Here is a 27,868-nt window from a genome sequence, read left to right as displayed (position 1 = left end):
GAAGGACATGGAATCCAGCTCAGAGACAGATGCTGCTCTGTAATTCCCACATTTATCACACCTCCTCGGGCCTTCCTATTCCCCAAATGGGGGCTCACCTGATTCCTGCCACTCCAGTACTTTTTTAAGCCTCTCCTAGACTCCGTATCCCTCCCTCCCTTGAGGAGATCCCACTGTGGTTTCTCACGGCACAGCCAACCACAGGCCCCTCCTCCTGCCCGCTGCCCCCAGGGCTGGCCTCCAGCCAGTCCCCTATCTCCACCTGGCGGTGTGCTTCTGCGCTAAGGGACTCAGGAAGACACTAGTCCCTTACCCCTTCCTGCTCTTCCTTCTCTACATTCAACTTCCTCCCGGGTCCTGGGGCTCTTCCTGCCACAGTGGTCCTAGGGCATTCGCCTCTCCAGGTCTGCCCTTTAGGCATTGCCCCTGGAGAATTCCCCAAGGCACACACAGCCCACTGCCTAGGCTGCTTGCTGGCTGCCCGCCCTAGAAAACCTTCCATCCACATTGGACCATGTGAGATAAGGGATTCTAGCAGCCTCCTCATCCTCCAGCTCTAGCCTTCCCTGCCTACTCGAAATAATCCAGAACCGATACTGGTCGGTGACAACTTCTGGCTCTTCTGGCCGTGAGACAGTCCAGTGCTGGCCATATTTGGGCCGTTGCCCACGGTCGTGCAACTAAGAAAGACGGGCTCATCTCAGGCATGGATCTGTCCCTATTACAAATCTGGCCGCAAAACGAGAAGGGGTAGGCCTCGTCAGGGCTGAGAGTAAGTAGGCACCACGTGATCATCTGCAGACAGAGGTGTCTGACGCACGTCAGTAATAAATAGGAGCATTTATTTGGCACCTGAAGGCAATACAACATCCTGGCAGTGGGAACTGGGAAGGTTTTGTCGCCCAAGTGCTTCTATGCAGCACTGCTCCGAGGGTGAGCAAGGCTCGGCCCCACGTCTCCGGGCCACCTGGCTCACGGAACAAGTAGGTATCGAGCACCTCAACTGGGATGCAGGCCGAGCGCGGTGCCGGGCACCTTGGGAGACGTGGAGGAAGTTGTCTCGCAGGCGACACATCTTCAGGAATTCGTGATACCGGTGGAGGAATCAGAACACACAAAAAAACTCAGAGTACAGACACCAAACGGTGTGCAGTCAAAAGGCAGGATTCCAGCGAGGGCTGCTTCCTTCGGCAAACGTACTGGAGCCCTGACCGTGGGCCAGAAACTGGGTAGATGTTGGGGAACAAGAGAGACAGAGTTTTGGCTCCCGTGGAGCTTACACCCTAGCAGGGGAGACAGGGATAAACAGGGAAGCAAGTAAGGGTATCACCACAGGTTCAGAAGAGCGCAGTGATAAACACAATCACGCTTAGAGAGGATGGCCTGCAGAGGCCTCCACGAGAAAGTGGATGTAAACTGAGGTCGAGGGGCAAAACCACCAAAGCCACGAGTGGCGAGGGGTGGCGCTCAGCAGGCCCGGGCGTGTCCGCAATGGCTCGGGACAGGAAAGACGCGGAGGAAGCCACTGGCGCTGTCCCCCGGAGAGCCGCAGGTGACGAGGCTTCAGGGCAGGGCAGCGGGCTCTGCAGGCTAAGGTGAAGAGTTCGGATTTTACTTGAGTATTGACAAGGAACCAGAGGGTTCCGAGCAGGGAAGTGAGATGACTCGACTTCTATTTAAAACCCCAAGTCTGTCATATAGACACCAGAAGGGAAGTCGAGGAGGCCTTCAGGAACAGGAGCACCTTTCGGCAGAGATGAAGCCGGTGCCTGGAGCAACCAACACGTCCGCCAACACAGCCACGGCCTCGCTGGGTGGGGACACACACGTGGGTGGGGAAACAGGCCCTGTGAAGTCAGAAGAGGATTCGGCACTGGAACAGAAAGCAGGAACGAGGTACTGTGCATTACGTGTTCGAACAGCCAAATGACCCAAGCAAGCAGTGCTCTAGACAGATTTGGAGGCAGCAGCGAACGGGGTGAAACGAACGGGAGAAACAGGAAGCAGGGAGGTGACAATCAGGCAAGAAAGGTAAGGGCACAGGTTACAGGTGCCACCGTGGTCTGCCTTGGCGGGCATTCCCCGCCAGGCCCGTTTCAGTAAGAGCTGAGCTCAGAGGAAAGGTCTGTGGGATATTCCTGGGCGAAGACCCACGAGTGACAGATCCCAGGCACCCCAGCCCCAGCTCTGCTGACAGCTCAGATTCCTGAAGTCCAGGGGGGCCCACAGGGGCACTGAGAAGGCCGTCCTCCCCGCGGGTGGCCCTGCCGTCCCAGAGGAACGCACAGGTCATTCCCACACACAGAGCAGCGGCGTGCGTCCCTGCTCCTAGCTGTCCCTTCAAACGCCTGTGTTAAATGAGGACACCTTCCAAACTCTCTTTCAGAAAAGTAGGCTGGGATGTGAAGGACAGGAGGTGACCTCGGAGATGTCCTGACGTGACAAAAGCAATGACCAAAGTGCCACCCACAGGAGCCGGGGGCAGGAAGGGAGCACGCCCATCAAGGAGACGTCTCCTGTCAACACGGCGTGTCTCCAACACCCGCTGCCGGGCTCCTCTCTCGCAGCCAGGCTCCTGGCAACCGGGGCAGCCAGCCTTGCACAGCGGGAGCCAGCCCGCGGTCCTGGGCTCCACGGCGAGGAGGACAGGCATGAAACTGGCCTGGGGACTCCCAGTCCCTGAGGGGGAAGCACAGAAACCCCAATCCTGAGGAGGCTCCACCACGCCTCCCGTGGTCCGGGATGCCCGGGCGGCCTCACGCAGGAGGGTGTCCCGGGAACAGGTAGAGGTGCTGGCACAGGGTGCTGCAGTACTCCGACATCTCCTTGCATCGGTGGAACTCCGTGCCGGGGGCGTAGCCCTCCCGCTCCTTGATGCGTCCGTTCACCTGGGAAGGCAAAAGGAGAACACCCAGGGTCCCAAGTGTGAGAGCCTGGCCTTTCCCCGGTGTCAGTTCCACAGGGAGGATAGAGACCGCACAAAACAGGCAGGGGGATGAGGGGGTGGGCAGGGGCAGGGTGGACACTGTGGGGGTGCATGAGGTTTGGGGCGCCAGGCGGGGCCGACTTACCGTGACGAGCATGTCGGCCACATGCGTGTCACAAGCCCTCTCGGAGAAGACCTGAGCCAGGGCCTCGATGTACCAGGAGCCCCGTTTGGTGTTGCGCATGGCAGCCGTCCCTGCAACCGGGACAGGAGCCCCCGGTGTGAAGGTCACCCGGGACACCCTCACCCACAGGGCTGGATGCCCCAAACCAGTCCCCTTGTTCCACCGCCCGCCCATCAGCGAGCCTTCCACGAGAAAGCGTAGGCGCGGAAGAGGGTGCAACCCTTTGGCAGTACCTTTGAGGCAGGCGTAGCCGCAGATCATGTCCGAGCGAGTGGGCAGCCGCATCTTCAGCAGCTCCTGCCGACCCGCGTCGCTCTCCTCGCACCCAGGGGACCCGGCGTGGCTCCTTCCGTCCTGCTGGTCGACTCCGCGGTCAGTCTCATCTGTAGGAGGGCGGACAGGGTGGACGGGGCCGTTATTTCCTCCCATCTCTCCCGGGCCCGACCCCGGCAGGCCCAAGGTCCCCACAACCCTGACTGGGAAGAGCCACCTCCAGCTGTCGCCTCCAACCTAGGGCCGACGAAGTGAAACACAAAACCCGTTGCCCCCATTCCTCTCCTGGCGTGCGTCTGATACGCGGGGCGCACAAACCCCTGGTCTGAGCTGTCCAGCCTGTGGAGGGGAAGGTGCTGAATCCCAAGCCCCTGGTGAACAGAGCTAAAACGGTCTACATTCACAATTCACGTGCTCACTGAACAGTGCACCTGGAAGTCATGGTGCTTTTTCATTGCAACACACAATAGAATGCTGATATGTTTAGATTTTAAAGACATTTTTAAAAAAGATTTTATTTATTTATTTTTAGAGAGGGGAAGGGAGGGAGAGAGGGAAACAGCAATGTGTGGTTGCCTCTTGAGCGCCCCCTACTGGGGACCTGGCCCACAACGCAGGCATGTGCCCTGACTGGGAATCAACCAAAGACCCTTTCTTTGGTTTGCAGTCTGGCACTCAATCCACTGAGGCACACCAGCCAGGGCAGATAGATTTAGTTTTATTGTAAAAGGAAAAAAGCAAGTTAACAAACTAAAAATGTGATCACTGCATGTGCGCCACGTAAAAGTCACAACCTGAAATCTGCATCAGTAAAAAGGTTATAAAACTAAGCATGACCAGTTGTCTCCAAGGCATTTTCGGTATTTTTTAAAACCACTTACTACTTGTTGATTAATTTCACAAACCAAACTGTACCAGGCACCCAAGATTTAAGAGCAATTTAAAAGAGGAAAAACTTGAAGCACACTATTATTCAGTTTTCGCAGTAGTTTCTCAACCTGCCCTGAGCACGCGCCCAGCCTCCTGCCGAGGCCTTATCTGCTCCCAGACTACTCCTCCTTTGATGTTTCGTTTGGGCGTGTGGAGGGGCCGGGGAACGGGGATAGGAAAGAGACAGGCAGAATACACAGCTCTTCACCCCCAAGAGGAAAAGTGCGCTCTCTCGCAACGCTGCCGCTCCACAGAACGTTCCAGAGAGCCTACACGGAAAGGGAAGCTTGGAGGCCCGTGGGGGAGATGGCCAAGATTCACCGGTCCGAGGAAAATGTGCGGGGCAGCTGCCACGTGCCAGGCACTATTTTGGTGTTAAGCCCTAGGGATCGGATCGAGCGAAGGCTTCTGCCTCCTGGAGCTTCCACGCCAGCTTAGGAGGCAGCCAACCGGGGCGGGGCGGCACTTTCTACAGACACGGTCACAGTGACGAGATGCAGACGGAGTCGGGGGAGCGCGTTTCCAAGGAACGGCTAGCCCCTGCTCATCCCCTGAAGAACTCAATTTTAGAAGGAAGACTCAGGTCGCCCCAGGAAAGAGCCATTTCTCCCCACCCAGACCTAGGACTGGATGTGTCCCTGAATAGAGGAGACAGTGATTGTGTCTTGTGCTCACTGTGTTTTGCAGGTGACACCTCCAGAAGGAACTAGGACAAGTGGCAACATGTGTCCCTCAAGGGAAAGGAGACTCCTCTCTTGCCTTCAGATCTATTGATCAATCAATACACGTTACTGGTTCTTTCTTTAGGATATCCCCATAATCTGTTTTCTGTGTTACTGCGAGACCCTTCACCCCATCACTCACTATGTATTAAGGGCTACCAGGTGTCTGTCCGGCCATGTGCTCTGGGCCTGGGAAGTCAGCAGGTGAACGGAAGTCAGTTCCTGGCCCCCAACACCCTTTTCTTAGTGCAGCTTCCTGCCATGGTGATACCAGGAAAAAAATCACCACGAATTCCTTATTTATGCCCCCCTAAAGCTCCACACTATTATCTGCCGAGGCCCCAAACTCTCAGCTGTGGCTAAATGTTTATAATCAGCTGGCTGACCTCATGTGGTCAGCCACAACTCACTACATACCTTTTTTTTCGGACCATAAGACGCACCCCCGGTTTTAGAGGAAAATTGGAAAAAAAATTTGAAGCAAAAAAAATATGGTAAAATATTTAATAATATAAATAACAATATTTCACCAATGTAAGTATACACAGAACTCAACAGCAGCATTAACAACCATTACTCCTCCCAAATTTGGGTGGGGGGGGGAGGAGGTGCATCATATAGTCTGAAAAATACGGTACTTGCAGATGCTTGGTTTTTAAATTAGATCCAGGCTTGCTTCTGACTCAGCATACCATTTCGGGGGGGGGGGGGGCGGGCATTCCCTTAATCTTGCCACACTTGTCCTATTATATCCCCCTTTACTCCTGAAAGGCTCTATCTGCTACTCCACACCTGTGGGTCCAAGCTAAGCCTCACCCCGTCCAGAAAAATCTCTTCAAACTGAGCTGACTTAAAATGGTCCATTCCTCACAGCTGACGCCTTCCTACGTATGGTCTGAGTCTCACTAATTTCCCCCTTGCTGACTCGAGGCCTCTGAACGACTGTACACGTTCTCCATGCACGTCTGCTCTATGTTCCTAGTAGTTAGCAGGCGCCTGGGAGAGGCCACGATTTCGTTTGCTTTGTGATAGTACCTGGAGGAGCCCTAGCCACGGTGCCAGACCTTAATAAGTTACATTCCTTGGTGATATTAGGAGAATAAAAGCAGTATTCATCATTTACACGCGTTGAACATGCAACAGCTTAAAAAATTATTTGAGTATCTGGACAGAGTGACCTCTGATCCAACCACAAGCCCCCTGAAGACACTGGTCACGTTACAACCGCCGTAGCTGGCATTTCTTGTGGATTCACTAAGAGCCAGCTCCTGTGCTAAGCAAGCCCTGCATATGTATCACTTCACTTAATCATCAAAACAACCCCATGAAAGAGGCCCGATGATCACCTACATTTTATGTCAAGGAAACAAAGACAGAGGGACATCAAGTGACTTCTCTAATGTGACCTGACTAGTGAGTGGCAGAGGAAGGATCTGACTGCAGCGAGAACTTTCGTTCCTGCTGCCCCCTCCCCGTGAGAGGCACGCCCACGTGTCTGCTGAGCCTCCTCCCGGAGCCCTGGGAGTCCTGGGGCGGAAGGCTGCGGGCAGGAGAGCGGAGCGAGGCAGCAGCTGAGGAACAGGGCTGGGGCCGACCTGGCGCCTGCTGCCGTGCACGGCACGTGGATGATGAAGAGAAGCAGGGAGGAAAGGATGGCAGGGCAGGTGAAAAGCGAAGAAAAAGGAGAAAGTAAAAAGGGAGCCGAGAGAGGGAGGAAGGAAGAGAGGAAGCGGATAAAGCGAGAGGGACGGGCAAGAGAGACAGAAAGGCCCTAACTGGAAGGAGTAACAGAAAAAACGCATCAGGGTTATTGATAAGCATGGAAATAAGTCAGAGTCCTCAGAAGAGGAGGCAAGGCACCAACCACCACCGAGAGTCCTGAGGACAGGGCATGGCGGTGCACACAGAGCCGACCAGCCTGAGAGCCAGGGACTGCCAAGTCCCAGCACACCCCATGCACCGGGGACACTTACAGAGCAAGAGAGGCGGTGGCAGCAGGGAACAGAAGGAGGTGCCCAAGGGATCCAATAGCACCTGAGAGGAGCAAACAGGAAAGTGAGAGCTGGGGGGGCCGCCCAGGAGCCCCCTCCCCTGGCTGGCCCTCCGGGAACTCACCTCCACGGCAGGCCTGGACGAAGAACATCTTCGGCTTGTTCTGGAGGCTCGGGCAGTTGGCGTTGTCGAAGAGCCGAAACACCTCTTGCAGCTGCCGGGCGGAAGTAGGGGGGAAGGGAGGTTACGTAGTTGGTAGGGACCCCGAGTCCCGTGCCCCCCGCAGCAGCCAGCACCGGGCAGACAGCAGCCGAGGGCGACACGGGCCGGCCTCCAGGGCACCGTCTCCAAACTGCACACACCTGAAGCACCTTGCCGTCCACACCGTAGACGCCGCCCTCCACGCCGTGGGAGAGGAGGGCCACTATGCAGGAGTCGGTGTCACGGTGAGCGGGCATCTGGGCAAAATTCTGGAGTTTCTCTTGCATTTCCTGGAACAAAGACACCTTTTAGTGTTGTTCGCTGTAGTCAGCACCGCTTTTCTGTGGCCCATGATAAGGGAAGTCGGAGAGCCTCTGAGAGGCTAAAGAAAGCATGACCTCAGACACAGAATTCTGAATATACATGCACAAGATTCACAGACTGGGATATGCTAACTCCTGGATCAGAGCAAGTCACTAATGAAGCCAATCAAGAGCCAGTTAACTTGGTCCATTCCCCAATCACCAACCAGGCTTTTCTTCAGAGCCAATGCCCATGTACACAGATGGCATGGGGGGACCACCTACGGAGCTGTGAATGAGGGTCCCCTACGGGGCTGTGCTAAAACAAACCACTCAGTGACAAAGGACTAACAGGTCCGTGATAACAGAGAGCTGAGGTGCCCGGAGACAGCGATGGCGTCTGTAGAAAACGCCTGTTCAGGGAGGAGCATGCTCTCTGGAAGATTCTGTCAGGGCCAGGTCTACGTGCGGAGGCTACAGGTTCAGAGAGACTGAGGTCTGATCCCCGGGTTCAAAGCGGGTACAAGTTATGAAGCCCCTCAAAATTCTATCACCCACTTTGTAAGAAGAGAAAGGACTCACAGCTGTGCCTGACACATACTGCAACCATCTGCCATTAATGTTACATGCATGTGCAATGAACAGTAACACGATTATCATTTTTTCATAAAAAAAAAAACAACCACCTATTACTGGTCAACCTTGCAGTCCAAATTAAGAATCTTGCTTATCTAGCCCTGAGTTGCCATATGAGTTTCTTCCTATCTTAAGCATTTCGCCCATCAATGGGAAGTTGTATTATAATAATCTGACACTAACTGCTAAACCTATGTCTCCCTCTACCACCCGTGTCTCAGCTGTCTCTCCTAGCTCAGTGACGTTCCTTTATTATGAATTTGAATTAGCCACAAGGACCACAAATACGCCATCCGGGCAGGAGAGCTGCATCACACAGCCCCTGACAAAAAAGCACGCCCCTGTGGAATGCACTGTGGCGGTTCCCACGGCGTGGTCCCTAACACAGCAGCATCGGCATTGCCTGGGCGCTTGTAGGAAATGCAAGTTTTGGGCCTCAGCAATTTCATTTTAACAAGCCTTCAGCGATTCTGAAATCAATATGCAAAGTCTGAGAACTACCAATCAACTTGTCTGCAATACAGCTGACCCTTGAACACTGTTGGAATTGGGGCAACAACACCCCACTATCACAAATCCACACATACTTTTGATTCCCCCAGAACTTAACCAGTCGCCCTTTGACCCCGCAAGGATACCAAAATCTGCAGATGCTCAAGTCCCTTAGATACAATGGTGCAGACCAAGGCATAAGTCAGCATTCCACAACTTTGGATTCCCAGCAGTGGACCAAAAATACTGTTTTTGATCCGAGGTTGGCTGAATCCACAGACGTGAAGCCCAGAGATACAAACGGCCGACTATGTCTTTACTGGGGGAAAAAAAAAAAAATTTGCCCGTAGTTGGACCTGTGCAGTTTAAACCCATGCTGTTCAAGGGCCAACTGTACTCCTGTCTGAATATAACTGAGACTTTGTTATACAAGACTTGAAACTCGTCAACGTAACAAGAAATGGAGAAATCAGCTTTGTTGACAACGTAGGTATATTTTCTGGACAAACGGAAGCCACCCATAACGTTAGAAATCTTAAGGTAGTAAAAGATACTCAAAATTAATTTATTTCAAGAATATATAACCTCGAGGGAATCCGTAAGCATGAAGGCGCCTCCGGAGCTGAGGGCGGCAGAACTCAGCACACAGTGGTTAGGTGTGCTCGTGGAAGGGAACACCACGGAAGTACGTGTGGCACCTACTCACGAGGCTTTAGAACTCCAGTGGGATGATTAGGTCAGTAGACAGAGGACAGAAGAGCCCAAGGAACGAACGCACACTTGTAACTGGACTGACAGGACTAAACCACTCAGCAAACGGGGATTAATCACTTGGGGGGATTTTCCCAAAGGCAGCATAGCTTTAAGCAGGATCTGCAGCTTGATTTCTGGGAAAATCACAGTTGTCATCTAAACAGCAGTCTTCCCGTGCCTGTGGTTTTGGCTGGGGGTGGGGGATGCGGGAGAAGAGAATAACCCATGAGCCCTCTGACATTCTGTGCAATTCTGTGGGTAGCCTTTCCTGGAAGGACCCACAGCTTGTCCCCGCATTCTCAAAGCAGCCTGTGACCCAAATGCAAGTTAAAAACCAATGCCACACAGTGAGAGAATATTGGCCACTGAAATGTGTCTCACTTCCTCATATATGATGAACTGTAATTCTAGAACTAGCAGGCTCACGGAGGAGACGCAGGGAGAACAGACTGAGCACAGAGAGAAACTGAAAACCAGCCGGAGCAGCGAGGACGCCAGTGAGCACCCACCGAGGATTGGGGGGTGGGGTGGCTCTCTATGATTGGGGGGGGCTCTCTATGATTGGGGGGAATTCTCTATGACGACACACCGTCTCCAATTGTAAATGGAATGATCTCTGGAGTCCAAAGGGAAAAAGCAAAGATCTTAATTTTTTGGTCGTTTATTTGCTCGGCAAACACTTATAAAACAAGAGTCGAGTTTCTCGAGAGGCCCTTGCAGAATGAATGCTGTGCGGAGGCCCAGTGGCCCACGCCACCACACCCACTGCGACTACCGGACTTTAGCGGGACCTGAGAGTTCGGCCTCCGCCAGAAACGGGCTCCACGGTGTCCTCCTCCTCGTGGCTCTGAGTCTCCGGAGCTGGCGGTCAGGCCACATGCAGGGCTACCTCCCAAGGCTCAGTCCTGCGCCTTCTGCTCTCGTTACTCTAATCTCCTTCTCAAAGATCTCATACTCTCTCATTAAATACTTTTCCTACACAAGTAACTGCCAAATTCACAGCTTTGGTCTGGACTCCCTCCGAGGCCCTCAATTCCTACCTAGCTTTCCCACCCCTCTATCTGCAGTCACTCACCCACCAGGCACCGGAAGCACAACCATGGCATTCTGCTCCTCTCATGTACACCCCTTCCCTTCCCGTCCACTACGCTGTCCAGGCCCTCACCGTCTCGTACCGGCACGATGACTTCCACCCCAAGATGGATTTCCTGCCATGAGCCTCTACTCCATTCCTTGCGATGCGGTCACATTAGCCTTCCTGAATCATCGCATGAATAATGCATCACTTTCGTTCAAGAATCACTAACGATGTTCTGATGTCAAAACAAGGACATCCGCTTCCTTTGGGAAGACTTTCAAGGCCCTGTGCATTGCCCCCTTGAACTCTAATCTTATCTTTGGCATTCCCTTGCCCTAGGCCTTTGACTTACCCACTGGGTCCCTGACATCACACACACATTCCCTGTCCACCAGGGGTCCTCCCCGCCGCGGCCCCCTGCACCACACCTGTCTTTAGCAGCCATCCTTCCAGGCCCATTCAAGTCTCCGTCCCGCCTTCAGACCCTATCTGCCCGGTGACTGTTTCTTTCCCTTAACTTCTATAGAAGACACGGTCTCTAACCTTGCCTGCTCCTTGGGAATGTAAGGGGCGTGCTTCTTTTTCTGCTGATGCCAAGAGTTCCTCACCTAACTGAAGTTCCCTGGAACTCAAGGCCCGCCTTTGAAATCCCTGGTTCCTGACACAGTCTACCCCCTTCTCAGGCACTCGAAATCGGATGCTCCTGCAGTTGCAGTCACGGATGGAGATGGAGAGTCCCTGGGGTCCTAGAGTCTGCGTCAGGGGTAGCACCTGTAGGAGTAGGACTTGTGAAGTGGGCTCATGGGTCCCCCAATTCTAGTGACTGTCTCTGAAAACAGCAGCGTACGGCTGACTTGGTGACTCAGGATGGCATCTTTCACTGTCATGCATGCAAGGTTCCTAATGACAAGACACAATTTGGAAACCCAAGATGTCAATTTCTAGTGAAAGGAATGACTGGAGCAAAACCTGCGAGGGAGCAGGGAACAAATCTGATTTGTTCAGTGACTTCCTAACGGGACCCCCTGTGCAGGCACCATGGCCGATGCCCCAGCCTCTCTCCCTCCAGGCCCAGCAGACCCGACCGAGGCAGCCGTTCCAGCCGTGGCTCTGGGGCCGGGGCGGCTTCGCTGCGTGGGCTGCTGCTGCTGTGGGGAAGGAGCGCCCCTGAGCGCCTCCTGATGAAAGTAGAGCAAGCACCTAACTTTCCTCACGGAAGCAAGACAGCTGAAACCCAGACCCGGAGACCACAGACAATGTCGAAGGCAAAACAAAGGTCCCTCACCTCAACCAATCAAAGCTCCTGGAAACATTAACTTTACCCCTGACGTTCCCAAAGGCAAGTTTAGGAAAGGACTATTATTCTGGAATCAAAGTGAAGATTTGGTATTAATTCACCGAAGAGGCCATTATCAATTTCAAAACAGAAACAGCCAGAGGTAACAAAGTCCAACGTGCAGCTGCATAATTGAGGGTAATGAAGAATAACCCGTAAAGAAAATGCTTATGAGGGGCAGGAATCTAGTCCAGAAGTAACTGCCCTAAGATCTGCCTCGTGGCCACACAACTGATAAAAAGGAATTTTTCCACAGGCCAATGTGCATTAAATTGCCACAAAATGGTTTTTACAAGGGCAATTCCAGCCAGCTTTCACTTCTAAGAATTTCAGCTGCCGAAGTCATCTTTACGACAGTAACCAGACTGTGCAGCCCTGGCTCAGAAGGGCCTTTCGGGGCCGCTGGGTGACTCTCAGTGTCCCCCCACTTCCTGAGCGATTGGGGATTAATCTGCTGGACACGGACAAGGAGGACCCAAGTGAGGACTTCCACTTGGGAGAGCACAGCTCCCCGAGAAGTCAACAAGGAGGTGGCTGGCTAACACCAGTTTTTCCTTTCACGCGACCGCAAGGTGGGAGGCAGAAAAGAGCGAGCAGAAGGGTGGGGGGAGGAAGTAACCAGCACCACCCAGCCCGGCGGGCAGAGGAGGGGCAGTTTGCGTGGGTACCTGCGCAGTCTGGTCCAGCAGAACGTGGACCTGGTAGCCCAGGAGCTTGAAGAGGGCAACTAGAGTGTTGTGGTCCACATCCCCGCCAGAGCGGAATTCCAGGTCTTTCTCTCCGCTGAAGTGCACGTTGCTCAGGACCAGGGCCAGCCCACGAGGCTGGGACTTCAACCTATAGGCCTGGGGAGGGGAGGCCGATGAGACCGGGAGCTTGGGGATGCAAACCCCACCCTGCCTGCCCCCCGTGAGACATTTCAAGAGAACAAAGACATCACATTCTTCCGAACTCCACCAGGTCAAGATAGAAACATGCCCACAGGAGACATTCCATCCACAAAGACTTTCTGACTAATAAAGCAGGGAGGAACTAACTGTACACGCAGACCACGTCCAGATGCCCAAGAAGGGCGACTCATGTCGCAACCCTTTTCCTGCTGCCATTCCACCAGACTCACCAGCTGGGAGTGGGCTTGATAAAACTCGGGAGTGCAAGGCTTCACCTGAAGGCACGGCGGGCCATCTCCGTTGTCCAGGGAGAGTTCCACAGCATCTGTGGCACAGGAGTCAAAAACTAGCGCACGATCTACACATCAACCCTAGTACTTTGAAACTTCAGGCACCCTCTGAACTGGGGTTTTAATCTTTACTGGTCTTGCTCATTCCCTGAATCTGTAAGATCCCTCGAGGCAGAGACCTGTTGACTTAGCCTGCACACAGCAGGTGCTCAACTCACTGAATGGCTGAATGAGATGTGCTAAAGGCCTTGTCCTAATCACAAAGCAACTCAATCGACAGGCTCGTGGCCCACAATGTAGTCTATTCTCATTTTATAAGAGCTCAGCTTTATAGAGGAGACAGGCCAAGCATATGCAGGAATATCCTGCCTCTACCAGTTGCTCCTAGGGCTAACTACCAAGAAAACACCATCTGTGATGGAAGGGAAGTACGCCTAACCCATAACCCATCTAAACTGCTCTGCCGGTCCCGAACACGTTCAGTGAGGAAACTGTTCCCAAGATGAATGAAAGCAGGTATCACACTAGGGCAGCCAGACGCCAGTTAAGGGCAGTCAATCTGCAGGACCTGTTTTATCCCATCAATTCTCACCTGCAGACAGGCGGAGCTGCTTGTGGGGGGGACAGGACTCAGGCACCGGCAGAGACGGACCCAAGTCGTAGTCACGGCTCAGCTGTAAGACATCAGGACCCCCACGGCAGGTCTTAGGGAGATGGACCGGTCCAAACAAAACCCAGATCTTGTCTCCCGTTTCAAAAATTCCTTTCCCTCCGAACTAACCCTTCTTAACACACCACACGTCTGGGGCCCCGTACCGGTGGGAGCACGTGCTGAAGACCAGAGAGGGTGGAGAGCAACAGATGCTCCAGGTGAGCCTGCTTGGTCTCCCTCAGGGCCGCACAGAAGGCGTCAAACGCCTGGGGACCCCTCTTGGGCAGCAAGTTGAGGAGCTCCACGTTCTGGCTGAAACTGCCCACTCTGGCCTACAACACAAGGATAAAGCATAAGAGCCCATTCACTTGTCTGGCTCCAATTCTATTTCTCCAGACGGGCTTCCCAAGAATGTCATCACCCATCTCAAGAATTCCTTTCATAAAAACAAACAAACAAACAATACAGGCGAAGTCCTTCCCATTATTCCTGAATTGCATATCTTTTCTGCTAAATGCTCTAGGGAAGAGGGGCCTTGCCATCCCCTTCCTAGGGCGCTGCCTGCTTTGCACACAGTATCAAGCTCTGTTCCTAGTTCTACAATCAGTTCGCTCCACTCTTCCCTTTCGCCTCCATACCTGAATGTGCTCCCTCATTTCCAAGGTGATGATGTCTTTCTCCAGGAGATGTTCCAACAGCTCACTCAGCAGCAGCTGCTTGGCCAGCGCCACTCGGTTCTTTTTCAGAGCTTCCTGATGGTCCGGATGCATGCCGCACACGCCCAGCACCCTACCGGAAAGAGGCGGAGAGAAAGGCTGTCGAGTACAGAAGATTTGGCACAGAAGAGGGGCGTGGAAGAGGCAGAGGGAGGAAGAACAAAAGGGACAGGACTTACAATAACCAAGGTTAGGCATATTTTATCGAGACTGGTTGAGGTCAAAGTATTAACCAGGGACGCATTGAGCATGAGGAAATGATGTACAGGATTCTTTATGGAGTGTGTTCAACCAAGAGCACCCCCTGACACAAACAGTCTGTCTAGGTCGGGGGCATGGCTACCTTCAGAGAAACACCCACAAGCACACACACGCGTATTCCTGAGGAAGAAATGACAGACCAACTGCAATCAAGAGATGATTCCATAAAACACTTCACATTATTTATTCAGGCTGCTGAAAAGTGATGTAAGTTAAAGGATCAGAATCCTCTGAGAGCTGGGTAAGGAGGAAGCATGAGAGAAAGTCACAGTGGACAAATACCAACAACGGACACGGCCACCATAACCTGAAATCACTTAAGAGTTAGTGCACATAAAGGCGAAATTATGCTGGTAACTGCGTTTACTAGGGATGTCTTCGTTTCACGGTTTCCTTAGTTCTGCTCTTGGTTTGGAAAGAGTATCAGTTTCTGTTTATGAACTAAAAGGATCTCATTTCAATGTATATCATCTATGTGCCTAGTTTATATAAACCCGGAGCTCGTCAGCCCGTTTAGTCAGTTTCCAAACATATGACAACAGTATGGGCCTGATGGCAGTGAGGAAGGAATATGGTAATCGCTTCGGTTTACAACTTAAAACCCTATTTAAAGATCCATCCTCATTTCAAAGATGTTCAAGTGTGCATCACAGAATCAGTGAATACCCCAACATTTATCGGATGTACTTGGCTTAACGATAGGCTAGGGGTTTATAGTGAGAGGAGAGAAAAGCATGGTCTTGGAGGAGCTGAGAGAGACCCAGGAAGACGGCATGTGGGACCCCCAAAGCAGGGGCAGTGGCCAGGAACACATTCCCAGGGTTGGGGATGTTTAGCCTAAGCAGGTTAATGTTTAGCCAACTCAGGTTCAAGTTTGGGTTGGGAACAGCGACATTTGAAATTCCATTTGAACTTCTTATTTCTTGAAATACTCCTGTTACCCCAAAACCTTTAGTAAAAACCTGCTCCAACAACATAGTCGAGCAGGGGTGTCCAACCTACAGCCCTTGGGCTTCATGCGGCTCAGGGTGGCTATCAGTGGGGCCCAGCACAAAATCGTAAATTTACTTAAAACATTACAAAAACATTACGAGATTTTTTTGTGTGATTGCCGTATTTTTTGCACTATAAGACAAACTACCCACCTCCCACGCCAATTTGGGAGGAATAATGGTTGTTAATGCTGCTGTTGAGCTGTTTACATTTACATTGGTGAAATACTATGTTGCTTATGTCATTACATATTTTACCACAATTTTTGCTTCAAAAATCCACCCCCCCCCCATTTTCCTCCTCTAAAACCTAGGTGTGTCTTATGGTCCAAAAAATACGGTATATGTTGCGGTGTGTTGGGAATAAGGAAATTAAGAACTAAATTTCCTCTAATAGACAAGAACCACATTGTAGCTAAAAGGAAATGATAAGGGAGACACAGGGCAGGTAAGCAAACATCCCGTGTCTAGCAGACGCTCTCCCCTGAGTAGGCTAGATAAGCAATGCTTTGTAGTTTTTAATGAGAAAATAGAAAACTAGCTAGCTAGAGCCAGGAGATTACTAGGTTAATGAACAAACAGCCTGCCTTCCCACCTTATGCAAAAATGCTTGGTTTGAAATTCCCTCTCGCGGTCTCTGTAAGCGAATTGCTAACTGCCACATCTGCTTCTGTATAATGCTTGCTTGCCCGCCCGCCCCTATATAAGAAAGTAGTTGTCCGTGCTCGCGGTGGCTCTCGTTTGCAGCTCCTTGTGGGCACTGTGTCGCTGGACACTTTGAGAGTTTGCCCCTGCGCAGGTTAAACTTGGCCAATAAAATAACATCTTTGAACCCCTGAAAGTCTCCGATATTGGTTCTCGCGTGTGCTGGATGCTACACGGTGTATTTAATGTGTGGCCCAAGACACCTAAAGGCTGGACACCCCTGGATCAAAAACTCCATTTAAGAATCGATTTAAAAGACACCAAAGCAGTAACAATGGTCTATGTGAACGCTGATAAAAATAAGTCTAATTAGGCCGACCACAACAAGATAACATCACATGCAGCGGCCATCCATCCGTTTCCTTAGGATGCATGCATACCAATCGTGGAGCAGGTTTACCCAGGTTTCCCTCAGCGTACCAGCATCATTTTCTCCTTAAAACTTTCCCCTCCCTGTAGGCAGCCTCTAGCAGGCTGCCCCAGTTGCCTTCAACTACGCCCAAAGCTAAGTGACCAAACTTGTTTCGATTTGAAAAAAGTACAATTTTCGTGTCCCACTCCTTGGTGAAAGCTTACCCTACGCTGGGCCTTTGGATGTGAACAGACATTTTCCCGGATAAAAATCCAAGGATTAATTTTAAATTTGCAACATTCCACTTCTGTAATCTGTTTTACATTGTTTTATGTACAGTAAGCACAGCTGTAATCTAGTTTTAGGAGAAACCAGTGCTTTCTTTTAGTTCAATTGTATTTCCCTTGTGACTGTAAAAGACTGTTTGCGGTTTATACAGTTTGTTTCAACAGCCCTTTTCTTGGGAGGAAGTTTGAGTGTTAAAGCCATTTGTAAAAGGCCCTGCCATACCCATTTTAGTATGTGCCTGTTGCAGTTAACCTTTGATGAATAAAGACCTCAAACAAACAAAATAGAACGTTCCCCTCCCTTGGGGCCCATTACACCACTGTCTCCACATCCCCTCTCTGACCACGAGGTTCCTGTTTCCTCCAGAGGACCTCTGACCTGTCCTTAAATGCTGACAGCTATTAAGAACCTGTCCCCAGTCTGTCTCATCCATACTCACAATTCACTAATACACTCCTGGTTCTTAACTCTTTCAAGTTCCAGACTTGAATTTTCAACCAAAAACTCCACGGGTTTAATCCGAAGCATCATCTGTTCTCCCCACACCTGCTCCTCTCTGGAGAATCTCCAAGGTGGACTTTCCAAAAGGAACCACCACCACCACCACCACCACCACCACCACCTAGAACTTCGGAACACATCTGCCAGGGGAGGAAGGGGTGCTGAAAAGGGCACAAAAGGAGTCCTTCAGTCTTGACTCTCTGTGCCCCTGCAGGTTCCAGTTCTGAAGTCCTAAATCTTCCGGGTCTGGACCGGAAGGCATTTAAAATGTTCTGGGTGATGTCTGCCATTAAAGGATATAATCGGGGCAGAGGAGGCGACGCACTGGGAGCCCCCGCAACCTCCTTGTCCTTTCAAGGTATCACACCCCAAAGTCTGTGCTGATTGCTTTGAAAATCTGGTCATTATACCCAAAGCAATACGGGCTCATGATATATTCAATCCAACTTCAATGCACATTAGGCAGGATGCCGGGATCTGCAGGTCTCATCGGTTAAGGGGACAGTATAGTTCTTCAGAAGGGAAGCAGAGGAAAGAAAGAACCTTTTAAAGATTTAAAGATGGAGAATCTTTAACAGAAGCCGAGATTTGGCAAGACTGGAAAGAGCTCCCCTTGTTCAAAGCCTTCCTAGGATGGACGAATCGAGGCTGGAGCGTGGATGGGCGAGGCCGAGACGGGCGCCCCTGGGGGAACAGCCCGGCTTCCCACCATTGGCAGGCAGTGCGGACAGGCTGCTTTTAGGGGTCCAAGGTGGGGAAGGCACCAGGGCCACACGCTTGGGACCCGCGATCCCCCTCCCTGAGACCTAATGAGGACCCCTGGAATCGTCCCTGACTCACCTGCATCCCCTGTCAGCGGACATTAGCCCCCTTAGGGGCAGGGCTGGCCGGGAGCCCGCGATCGGGGTCGCCATTGCTCGCTTTTCCCGGGCTGGGAGCGCACCGCCCACAACCCCAACAAACCAAAAGCCTCCGCGGCCTCAGCATCCCTCCCCCGACTGGCGGCCGGCAACGCGCCTGCGCCCTACTTCTCTTGGCACCACCCCCTACGCTAGGCCCCCAGCCCCGTACGTCGCGGTGCGTGCGCAGGCGCAGAGCCTTGTCGTGGAAGTGCCGTCCAATGGAGAGCGGGCTGGGTGGAAAGGGAAGGGGCGGGGACAGAGCGAGGAGCCGCGCCCCCCTACGTGGGCTCGCGATTGGTCCTGGGTTCCCGCGGAAATCTTGGCTCCCGCCCCCGATCTCCCATTCCGCCTTCCTGGCCTGTTGCAGAAACTTGACAGAGACGCGAATGGCCGACTTGTTACTTTATTGAAATATTGGGGCCAGGGTAAGGAGGCGGAGAGCACTAGGAGTCGCCCGACGGATACCCGCGCTATGACTGAAGCCTTGAGTGGGGAGCGCACCCCAGAGAAGGGTGGGGCAGCGGTGATTGAGCCCCTCCCGATGGCTGAAACCTACAGCACAGCCGCAGAACGTGGTTCCAGACCATCGGGTCTTTTGTTGGGATCTGAGGAAGCAGGCCGGGGGCTGGGATTAAACCCTAGAGGTCCACGTGAAGGGGTGAGGCCGAAGCGATTAGAGTCAGGGCAAGGGATTCCAGTTGTCACCTCGGATGACTAAGGATCCTTGGGTGCTCCGCCACCCCAGCCAAGAAGCTCACGCTCTATCCCTGCTGACCCACCTACCACCATTCTCAAAACGGGAAGACCCCAACCGTAGGGCAGTTTTACTCCACTGCTTCCCCACAGGATGGGGACCCTTCGCTGGGCACTACTCTCTAGCCCCTGGGACAGAACTGCTTTACACGTGGAGCAGGGGCCATCAGAGCTTTGCTCCTCCTGGGGGCTGGGCACGCTCTTGGTCACACTCGGTCCACCCGGTCTACAGACACACGGTCCCCCATTCCGTCTACACGAAGTCTCCCAGCCCTCACCCAGTTGTCCAAGGCAGAATGAGAGGTGTGCGGATGGCCTGGCTACCGTGTTTTGAGAAGGAACGTGATAGGCTTTGGGATCCGAACAGCAGAGTTTAAGTTATTTTTATGCCATTTCCTAGCACTGTGCCCCTGTGCAAATCCATTTCTCGGATCCTTGGAATCCTCATTTTTCAAATGAGGATAATACTACCTCACAAGGCTGGGAAGCACAAGGGATCTATTAGAAGCAGAGCACCGGAAACAGAAGCAACATAATTGTCACTCAGATGCTGATCCCTTTCATCCTTCCCCAGATTCTCTGGGTCACCCCTCCTCTTGCCCTCAGTCTCACTCAGGAGATAGGGGATATGGGTAGTTTCTGAATGTTGCCTGGAAATTCAAATCGCACCACCTACATTTCAGCCGGGAAGGGCTTACCTTAGCCTGACTCCCCGCTGGGTTAAAGTCCCCGCTCAGGAAGTTTCTGAAGGCACTGGGAAATGTGCTCAAATGACCCAGTAGGTCTGGCACAGACAGATGACATATCCTGGGAAAGTCCGTTAGGGGGGTGTCCAGTCGTCTTCATAGAAAACATCGTCATCATCAGGGTGACCAAAACTGACATCATAGTCAGGGGGCGGAGTGAGAGGCTCCAGTTGCGGGAGTGTGGCCACGCTCTGCAGATCAGGAGCCGTGGACATGGCTCGTGGTCCCCGAAGGCGAAGGCTGATCGGAGCTCTTCCAGGGCTTCCTGGGGTCATAGACCCCTCTGAGCCCACTCGCCTTTCCACCTGGGCTCTCCTGGGCCCCTGTGCATGGCAAGGCTGTCCCTCCACAAGTCCTGGGGGAATGACGACACTGCTGTAGGGAGGCGGCTGATCCAACTCTTGGGGGCAGCCCTGTGACTGCAACACCACAGCCTCTCCATAGGCTGGCACCTCGAAGGCTTCATTGTCCCTGGGGGAGGAGAAATGAGGTCACTGGTGGCTGCCTGAATGGAGCCCTTTTCCCCTTTTCTATTTTCTACTGACAAAAGACACCTCCTGTTCCTGATACCAGCGACAGAGGTGGAAAGCAGAGCCTGTAAGCCTGAGAGGCTAGAGACACAGGGAGAGTGGGCAGTGTATTCCTTCAACTTGCCCCCGCCCTTGACTCACCGAGCACTGCCTGAGGCCCCCGGGCTCTCCGGCCGCACAGATCCGAATGCCCACTCCAGAAAACAGGCCAGGAGGCAGGCAAACAGGAAGAAGCCACCCAAGGTCAGAAAGAAAGAAGCAGCAGGGACAATGCCTGGCCATATGCCCAGCAAAGCCAGCCCCAGGAGGAAGGAGACGCAGCACAGGTAGACAAGTGGCTTCTCCAGTCTCCCCCACGACTGGCTTGGCACCATGGCCCCTCCCCAGGCTCCTGCAAAGAGACACACAGCTGTTGTGTCTGAACTAGCCATCGGCATCATGGCTGGGTCAGATACCAAAGTAACCCTACTAGACACCTTCTGGGGGGTTTCAGGTTCTTCCATCTCAGATCAAATAAATGGCCAAAATAAGTGATCGGCAGTGAACCCTCCAGTTCTGTCATCCTCTATAGCATCACGCTGTCGTCCCAAAGGCATCCGTGTGTGGAATAAGCCAGGAAGCCTGCCCAAGAGTGCGGACTCCCAGCCATCACACCAGTTTCCTGTGTCGTGGCTCTGCCTGCATTCCTTCTTCCTTCTTCCCTGGGTTCTCCCTTCCATCTCTGCCGTTCCCCATCCAGGATCCAGTCCTGGGTGGGCCTTGGGGTTCAGTGGCATCTCTGGAATCCAGGTGATGGGGCAGGCCCTGCCCTTTCTCTATTATTGCTTGCACTGGACCTCTCCCCAGCCCCCCAGCTTCCCAGTGAGGGACCCTCAGTGAGACCCTGTTGGGGCGAGTAGGGGGAGGGAGCACCACTTACCCCATGTCTGACCCCGTCTTCCCATGTCCTCCAGTCAGCCTACACTCCGGTTGGAGGGGGGAGGGGGAACGCGCGTAGAATCAACACAGCCGCAGGGCCCCAGCTACTGAGAGAGAATCTTACAGACAAAGGCCCGGGGCCACGGACAGAAGCCAGATAACTCCTGGCACTCCACACCCCGCATCTGCAAGGGTCCTCCACCCTCTGAGACTCTGACTCGGATTTCCAGTTTCTCGCCTGGAGTTATTACCACAGGGGCTGGGAGGCTGGTGGGGAGAAGCTTTTTTCCTTTGCAACACAGCAGCAACGCAGAGGCGGCGGGATACCAAAACCAGCCGGTCAGGCGCTCCCTGACCTCTGCGCAGCAGGGGCTCACAGACTCTACGAAGGGGCCAGACCCCCTCCTGACACCCCTGCACCAATCCCAGGACCCTCCCACCACCTCTCACCAACCTTAGGCTTGCTACCTCACCTGTCAGGACCAGACTCCAAAGAAAGTAGGTTGTGGGGAAGTGGGAGGCGCGGAGGAGGTGGAGCCCACTGGCCCCACCCTCGCTTTGGCCTCAATCCCTCAGTTCCTGCCCAGGCTTCACTCCCCCTTTTTCTCCGTAGGGCTGACCTCCCACAGCCCCACTTTAATTTGTTTCTCACTCCATCCCTCCCCACTACAGCGCCTTGATGAGTGTGCTCCTCCTCCCTACCCCAGGGATCTTTGTGCTTGGGACCAGAGCTAAATTCACCTGTCCTTGCCCTTTCTTCTTGGTGTGAGTTATACTAAGAGCAGTTTGCCTCACATTTAGAGAATATGTATTGTGCCTGGGGTTAGAGATCGTGGTCTGTTCAGCCTCTGTGATCACACAGTGCTTTGCGGACTCAGCACCGTTGCGGTCCTGGAATGGTGTGTTCTGCTTCCGCTGCTGTGGGAGCTTGTCTGTGAACTCCTTGTTTTCTGCAGACCCGTAGGAGGAGTTTGTGGCGTGGTTAATGGTTGATTCTTCAAAAGCCACCTCCGAGGGGATGCCTGCCATGGAGGCTGTGTCCACTTTGTAACCACAGCATTCCTTCCTACCCCTGTCCCGGCCTTTACCTGTTTATATGGCAATTTTCTGTTTACACACCTGACCTCCACGGTGAGTTTCTCCTGGAGAGTGATTCATTCCCATCATCTCTGAATCCCTGCAAGCAACTCCTGTCCTGACACACAAGGCAGGTGTTCACTGAACATAGTTGAGTGACTTTATTAGAAGGCTGCTGTGCCGCCTGGTCTCACCATACACACTGGAGGTCCCGGACCCACTCTTTTCGGTTGTGAGTCAGGCAGTAAATCGGCGAGGTGGGTGCGGGCAGGAGCAGAGTGCCTGGAGGCACACTTTGTCCTTGAGACTCAGAGGAGGACAGACAAGGCTAGATGCTCTGCCTTCAGAGAGTTACCCCTGGACAAGTGGACGGGGTTAGCAGGTAACGGGGCACAACTCTGATCCCAAGGACAGTTGGGGGGCATAGCCTGAGCTGTTGCAGCAGATGAAGTGTGAGTGTGTGTGTGTGTGTGAGAGAGAGAGAGAGAGAGAGAAGGAGAAAGAGGAGGAGGAGTAAGAGAAGTGTTTCTAGAGCAGTATGCCTGCGTGTATAGAGATGGGATGCCGATGATGAGGATGCATCTCTGCCCTAGAGTGTCTGAGAGAGGCCAGGGGGGAGACACACGGGAAGCCTTGTGGTTGTGTAAACAAGGTGTGTCTCTATAGGAAGTGGGAATGGAGAGTGGGAGGACAGCTGGTTATTTCATTTCCACCCGTTTCCTCACTATTCAGCTCACACGGGAGACGTGCAGCTGGGATCAGAAGAATTTCAACCTACAGTTACTACACGAATCGAAGGAAATCGGCCGGCCGTCGTTGGTGTGTATGACAAGTGTAGATGTAAGAACGTCTAAACCTGTAGAAAGTTTTTGTAAGAGTTCATCTGAACCAAAATGGACAATGGCCGAGAAGCAAGATCTAAAATTCTCAGGAGAATGAGAGTGTTACGGTTTCCTTTGCGCATTTGAAGTTAAGGAGGGGACATAAGGAAGATTCCGTGGAGGTGGGAGAAAGCAAGGCAGGCAGGGATCAGGTTACAGGATACTTAAGTTTCTGTGCTCTTTTGAGAATGGTTATGTCTCCTGGGGCATTACTTCACGTATTTCAAAAGTGTGTTGAACCTAGATGCACCTAGAGCTGGCTTCAAAACCTTCTTTAAAGAAGCTGTAGGCCTGGCACACAACTACCCGCCATGCCCTGCTCTGCCCATTTAGGAATTTATGATCAGATCACCTGTGAGGCTGATTTCCATTGAACCCCTTTTTCATCCATCTTGTAACATGTAGTTTTTCCTTCTTTTTTTTGATTATTTCCTCCTGCTGAATTCTAAGAAATGTCATTTCTGAGACAAGCAGTGTGAAAGTTTTTGTTGCCCTGAATCCTCATGGCCAAATTGCTTCCCAAAGTTCTTACTTCTCTCTTTTCTCTATCAATTTAGTATCCTTAGCAAAATAGGAATGCCCCACCTAATTCAGTTGCCAGTCCGATTTCTACTTGCCTACTTCCTGTGTGGGGAGGGTGGTGAAGGGACGTACGCTGACGGGGGGGGGGGGGGGGGGGGGGGGAAGGGGAGAAGCGGAGAAAATCAACAGACTTCGTCCAGTGAGGGGGACCAGAGGTCTACCGGGGTGTGCGTCTCTAAGACTTTGTTTCTGTACTTTCGTGTTTCTGAACATGGGTCCGCTTTATACTTGTAGCTGACGTGTGCAGTATTTTGTGTGTAGTGCTCACTGTGTTAAAAGTTATACTCCATGCAAATTAAGTAACCATATATGCATAGCGTAATAAGAGTTACTGTTATTACGTCCATTTTATGGGTGAGGTCAGAAACTTGAGGAAGACTGAGGGTTGGGTCAAGATTTGAACCCGCAGCCCCAGTCCAGAACCCTGGCTCTTAGCCACTTTTCAAACTCACTCCGAACACGCTTTTGGCTGCCTTCCAATGATAATTCAACAGGATGCCTGTGACGTTCTCAGATCATTATTCTGGCCTTCCCTGGAGAAGTGGGTAGATGCGATTTCCCCATCGTTTGGAGTCTTAAGAAAAGGCTGACCTTTAGACAGCAAAGGCCGCAAAAGGGAATGTCAGAAAATGAAATAAGGTTCTCCACCCACAAGGCAAGATTAGGAAATTAAGATTGCAGGCTCTGTATCAGGATGCTTATCTTTTGTGAGCTCATCGGGACTGATTGCAAAAGGTAGCATTTTCCCCTGAATGGCTCTGGAAGCCCGATGTGCAGGTGACTTCTTCTGAAAAGGTGCTGTTGCCCTGGCCGGTGTGGCTCTGTTGGTTGGAGCACGGACGAGAAATGAAAACACTTTCTCACCATCTTCAAATAAAAACGATTTGCACCTTTTTACCTGAAACTGCTTCGGCACCAGGACTTAGTTGCTTCTTGGTGCACGGGGCTCAGATGCCACGGCACTGACCGCTAAGTCCCCAGTGCTCCTGAGGCAGGCCGAGCGTGTCCTCCCCTGCGGGAAGTCCTTGTGGCGGCCTCCGGGGCCTGATCCTTATCAAATGTTTAGCCACTTTCCATTTTGCAGTCGCTGAAAGGATGATCTTGTGAACCCGGGGACTATTCGCTTTTTCTGATCCAAGCCATCTCCGTGATGTCTTTCCCCCACATGGACGTCTCTTTGTACTTTTTGTTTTGATAACGATAGGCAGTTTCTGGGGGTGCTGTGGATCCCCACTGTATTTTGCATGACGGAGGTTGAAACGCTTGGTCTGGAATTCTTGACTTGGCACATTTGTGACAAATCCAGTCTGCACGACGGAGAGACGCCATGCCTTTTCTCAGGGTGCGCGGTCTGAACTCCTGAACGCAAAAGCTCGGCCAGGGGAGTGTGCCGACTGTCCTGTGCAGAGGCCGCGGTGGCTAAACATTGTTCAGCCTGAACTTACCTGCAGACCGATACTTTTTTATTGTGCACTTGCTGTGTGTGGATACTCGGAGGTGTATACAGCAGATCCCGTAGGGATCTCACTCTCGAGGAGCTTACTGTCCAGAAGAGGAAAGACACGTGTAGAACTAACTGTAAGGTAAGGTACACAGGGACGAGTGCTGGTAGCAAAGGGACAAAGGGCTGCTGGGGTTCGCAGGAGAGACTTTGTGCTGAGATGGGTGGGGATCAGGAATGCATCCTGGGTAAAGAGTGGGGAGTGTGTACCCTCCTGCACATCCCTCTCATTACTGGGCGGGGAGGAGGCAATGAGTACTTGTTGTGCCATTTGTTGGTAATTAGTGAATACTTACTGATTTAATGATTCATGATCTTTTGATCCCTTGATCCTCCCCTCAATTACCTCCTTCTATCCCCACCCCCTGCCTCTCCCAGTCTTTTCCAATCTGGCATCTGCTAGAGCCAGCCACAGTCTTGAACTTGGCCTGGCTGAAGAGTGTCGGCCCAGGCCAAGGGTTTTAGCTTTCCCCGACCCCTCTGTCAGGACACTGAAGGGACGGTGTAGGCCTGGATTAAGAGCATGGGACAAACAAGGAGCAGCGGTCCAGTTGGTCCTCTGGTCTCCAGTCCTTCTACCCTGCAGTCTAAGTGGCTACCTCTTTCTGCTTCCCCCTTTGCTTGTACCCGGGAATTGTAGCGGGGGCTCCCCAGAGAAGGAGAGTGATGAATAACAGCCCCACACTCATTTCCTTGGACTCCTCCTGCTCTCTGAGCCTCCCTGTCTCCCCAGCAGCATACTGTCCTGGAAGACCCAGTCAGCCTTTCTGCTGGTTAGCTATCTATCTATCTCCTAAATGGTTATCTATCTCCTTTTTCACTATCTCCATTCCTTTTCCCCTTCTCTCACCTTTTCCTCTTCTATTCATTTCATAAGCATTTACTCAGCACGTGTTGTGTGCTTACAGCATCTGGTCTAGCGATGTAATTTGTGGGGCTCAGCATGCAATGAAAATGCAGAGCCCCTTGCTCACAATCCTGAAGGATTTCAAGACAGCAATAGCAGGGCACTACACGGGCTGAGAAGCCCTATGTGCGGGCTCAGGTTACAGGTCCTTGAAGCCGACCTGGTGTGCACAGCACTTGGGGGTGTAGTGAAAATACGTACTATGGCAGAATTACACTTTATTACATTAACTTTTAAAAACATTTTTATTCTGGAAACATCCTAAGGCACATAAAAGGGAAGGATAGTATAGTGAACTCTCTAGGCACCACACAGCAACAATTACTAACATTTTGCCACTCTTGTTTCATCTATTCCTTCCATATCTCCCATCTTTTTTTTTTTTTACTTTTTATTTTTATTTTAGATAGAGGGGAAGGGAGGGAGGAAGAGAGGAAGAGAAACAGCAATGTGTGGTTGTCTCTCGAGTGCCCCCTATTGGAGGCCTGGCCCACAACCTAGGCATGCACCCTGACTGGGAATCGAACCAGCGATGCTTTGGTTTGCAGGCCAGTGCTCAATCCACTGAGCCACACCAGCCAAGGGTCTCCCATCTTCTAAAAGGCATTCTGCCACCTCTACCCTAAATATTTCAGAATATAGTTCCAACCAATGAGAATGTTTTTTTTGTGTGTACAGCCACCCTGCCCCTATCACATTTAATGAAATTCACATTAATTCTTTAATATCACTTAACACCCAAGCCCATGCTATTTCCCTCCAGTTGTCCCAAAGATGTGCTTTTACAGTTTGTATATATATTTTAAAACTTATTATTAAAACCAATATGGACATGTATCGAAACAATCCAATTAGAAAATCAGCAAAAGACACTAATAGGTATTTCACCAAAGAGGACACACAGATGGCAAATAACCACACAAAAAAATATTCAACATCATTAGTCCTTAGGGAAATACAAATTCAAATCACAACGAGATTTCACTGCAAACCTATCAGCAAGGCAAAAATAAAAAATAATAGTAACACCAAATGCTGGTGAGGATGCAGAGAAACTAGGTCACTCACGCGCTGCTGGTGGGGAGGTAAAAATGGCACAGCCACTCTAGGAAAGTGTGGCAGTTTCTTGTAAAATGAGACACACACTTACCATGTGACCCAACAACTGTGCGCATGGGCACTTACCCGGGAGAAATGAAAGCTCATGTGCGCACAAAAACCTGTACGTGAATATTCAGAGCAGCTTTACTGGTTAATAGCCCCAAACCAGAAACCACCCAAATGTTGTTTTTAACTTCAGCAAGTTAAACAGACTGGTATATTCATCCCATGAAAAACACTCAGCAGTCAGTGGGAAGAAACTACAACACAGGCAACACCTTGGACGGACCTCGAGGGAATTATGCTGAGTGTGAGCAAGCCAATCGGATCGCATCTCCACAGCACCCTAGGAAGACAAAATGCTACAAAGAATTTGGCGCTTGCCAGGGCTGAGGGAAGTGGGGAGGGAGGGAGGCGGCTGTGGCTATAAAAGAGTAGCCTGAGAAACTCTTGTGCTGGGAATGTTCGGCATCCTGACTGTGGCTGTGGTCACATGGT

General features: G+C 51.9%; 2 protein-coding genes across 8 annotated transcripts; both read right to left on the bottom strand.

Moving 5' to 3' along the window:
* Positions 1 to 824: 824 nt before the first annotated feature.
* On the bottom strand, positions 825 to 18,520 carry CASP2 (caspase 2). Of its 6 annotated transcripts, XM_036010990.1 has the most exons (12): positions 17,411 to 17,509; positions 15,597 to 15,599; positions 14,296 to 14,446; positions 13,822 to 13,989; positions 13,598 to 13,679; positions 12,946 to 13,040; positions 12,494 to 12,670; positions 7,390 to 7,518; positions 7,151 to 7,241; positions 3,336 to 3,493; positions 3,072 to 3,173; positions 2,596 to 2,888 (listed from the first exon to the last, which is right to left on the bottom strand). In XM_036010990.1, exons 1-12 carry the CDS (start codon positions 17,500 to 17,502, stop codon positions 2,757 to 2,759), a joined length of 1,380 nt encoding a protein of 459 aa, XP_035866883.1. In that variant the 5' UTR covers positions 17,503 to 17,509; the 3' UTR covers positions 2,596 to 2,756. The 6 variants fall into 6 exon arrangements, with proteins under 6 accessions (XP_028381557.1, XP_035866883.1, XP_035866882.1 ...); XM_028525756.2 differs by lacking the exons at positions 15,597 to 15,599; positions 17,411 to 17,509 and adding an exon at positions 18,313 to 18,519 and having other exon boundaries at positions 825 to 2,888; positions 3,072 to 3,181; positions 3,344 to 3,493; XM_036010989.1 differs by lacking the exons at positions 15,597 to 15,599; positions 17,411 to 17,509 and adding an exon at positions 18,313 to 18,520 and having other exon boundaries at positions 13,801 to 13,989.
* Positions 18,521 to 18,761: 241 nt separating this feature from the next.
* TMEM139 (transmembrane protein 139) lies at positions 18,762 to 21,782 on the bottom strand. 2 transcript variants are annotated; one of them, XM_036010992.1, is made up of 2 exons: positions 21,323 to 21,782; positions 18,762 to 20,344 (listed from the first exon to the last, which is right to left on the bottom strand). In XM_036010992.1, exons 1-2 carry the CDS (start codon positions 21,325 to 21,327, stop codon positions 19,948 to 19,950), a joined length of 402 nt encoding a protein of 133 aa, XP_035866885.1. In that variant the 5' UTR covers positions 21,328 to 21,782; the 3' UTR covers positions 18,762 to 19,947. The 2 variants fall into 2 exon arrangements, with proteins under 2 accessions (XP_035866885.1, XP_028381904.2); XM_028526103.2 differs by lacking the exon at positions 21,323 to 21,782 and adding an exon at positions 20,545 to 21,293.
* Positions 21,783 to 27,868: the final 6,086 nt, after the last annotated feature.

Source organism: Phyllostomus discolor, chromosome 10, assembly GCF_004126475.2.
Source record: "Phyllostomus discolor isolate MPI-MPIP mPhyDis1 chromosome 10, mPhyDis1.pri.v3, whole genome shotgun sequence".
NCBI classification, from domain to species: Eukaryota; Metazoa; Chordata; class Mammalia; order Chiroptera; family Phyllostomidae; genus Phyllostomus; species Phyllostomus discolor.
This window is presented reverse-complemented; position numbering and strand designations above follow the sequence as displayed.

What these genes read in the sequence shown, in the direction of transcription:
- CASP2 (XM_036010988.1), bottom strand. Translation starts at nt 17,502, where the DNA reads ATGATGCTTCGGATTAAACCCGTGGAGTTTTTGGTTGAAAATTCAAGT. An exon ending in TGGACGGCAAGGTGCTTCAG is followed by an intron (nt 7,242 to 7,389) that starts GTGTGTGCAGTT and finishes TCCGCCCGGCAG; the next exon opens with CTGCAAGAGGTGTTTCGGCT. An exon ending in TGGCCGACATGCTCGTCACG is followed by an intron (nt 2,889 to 3,071) that starts GTAAGTCGGCCC and finishes TTGCCTTCCCAG; the next exon opens with GTGAACGGACGCATCAAGGA.
- TMEM139 (XM_028526103.2), bottom strand. Translation starts at nt 20,906, where the DNA reads ATGGAAGAACCTGAAACCCCCCAGAAGGTGTCTAGTAGGGTTACTTTG. An exon ending in GGGGCCTCAGGCAGTGCTCG is followed by an intron (nt 20,345 to 20,544) that starts GTGAGTCAAGGG and finishes CTCCTCCCCCAG; the next exon opens with GGACAATGAAGCCTTCGAGG.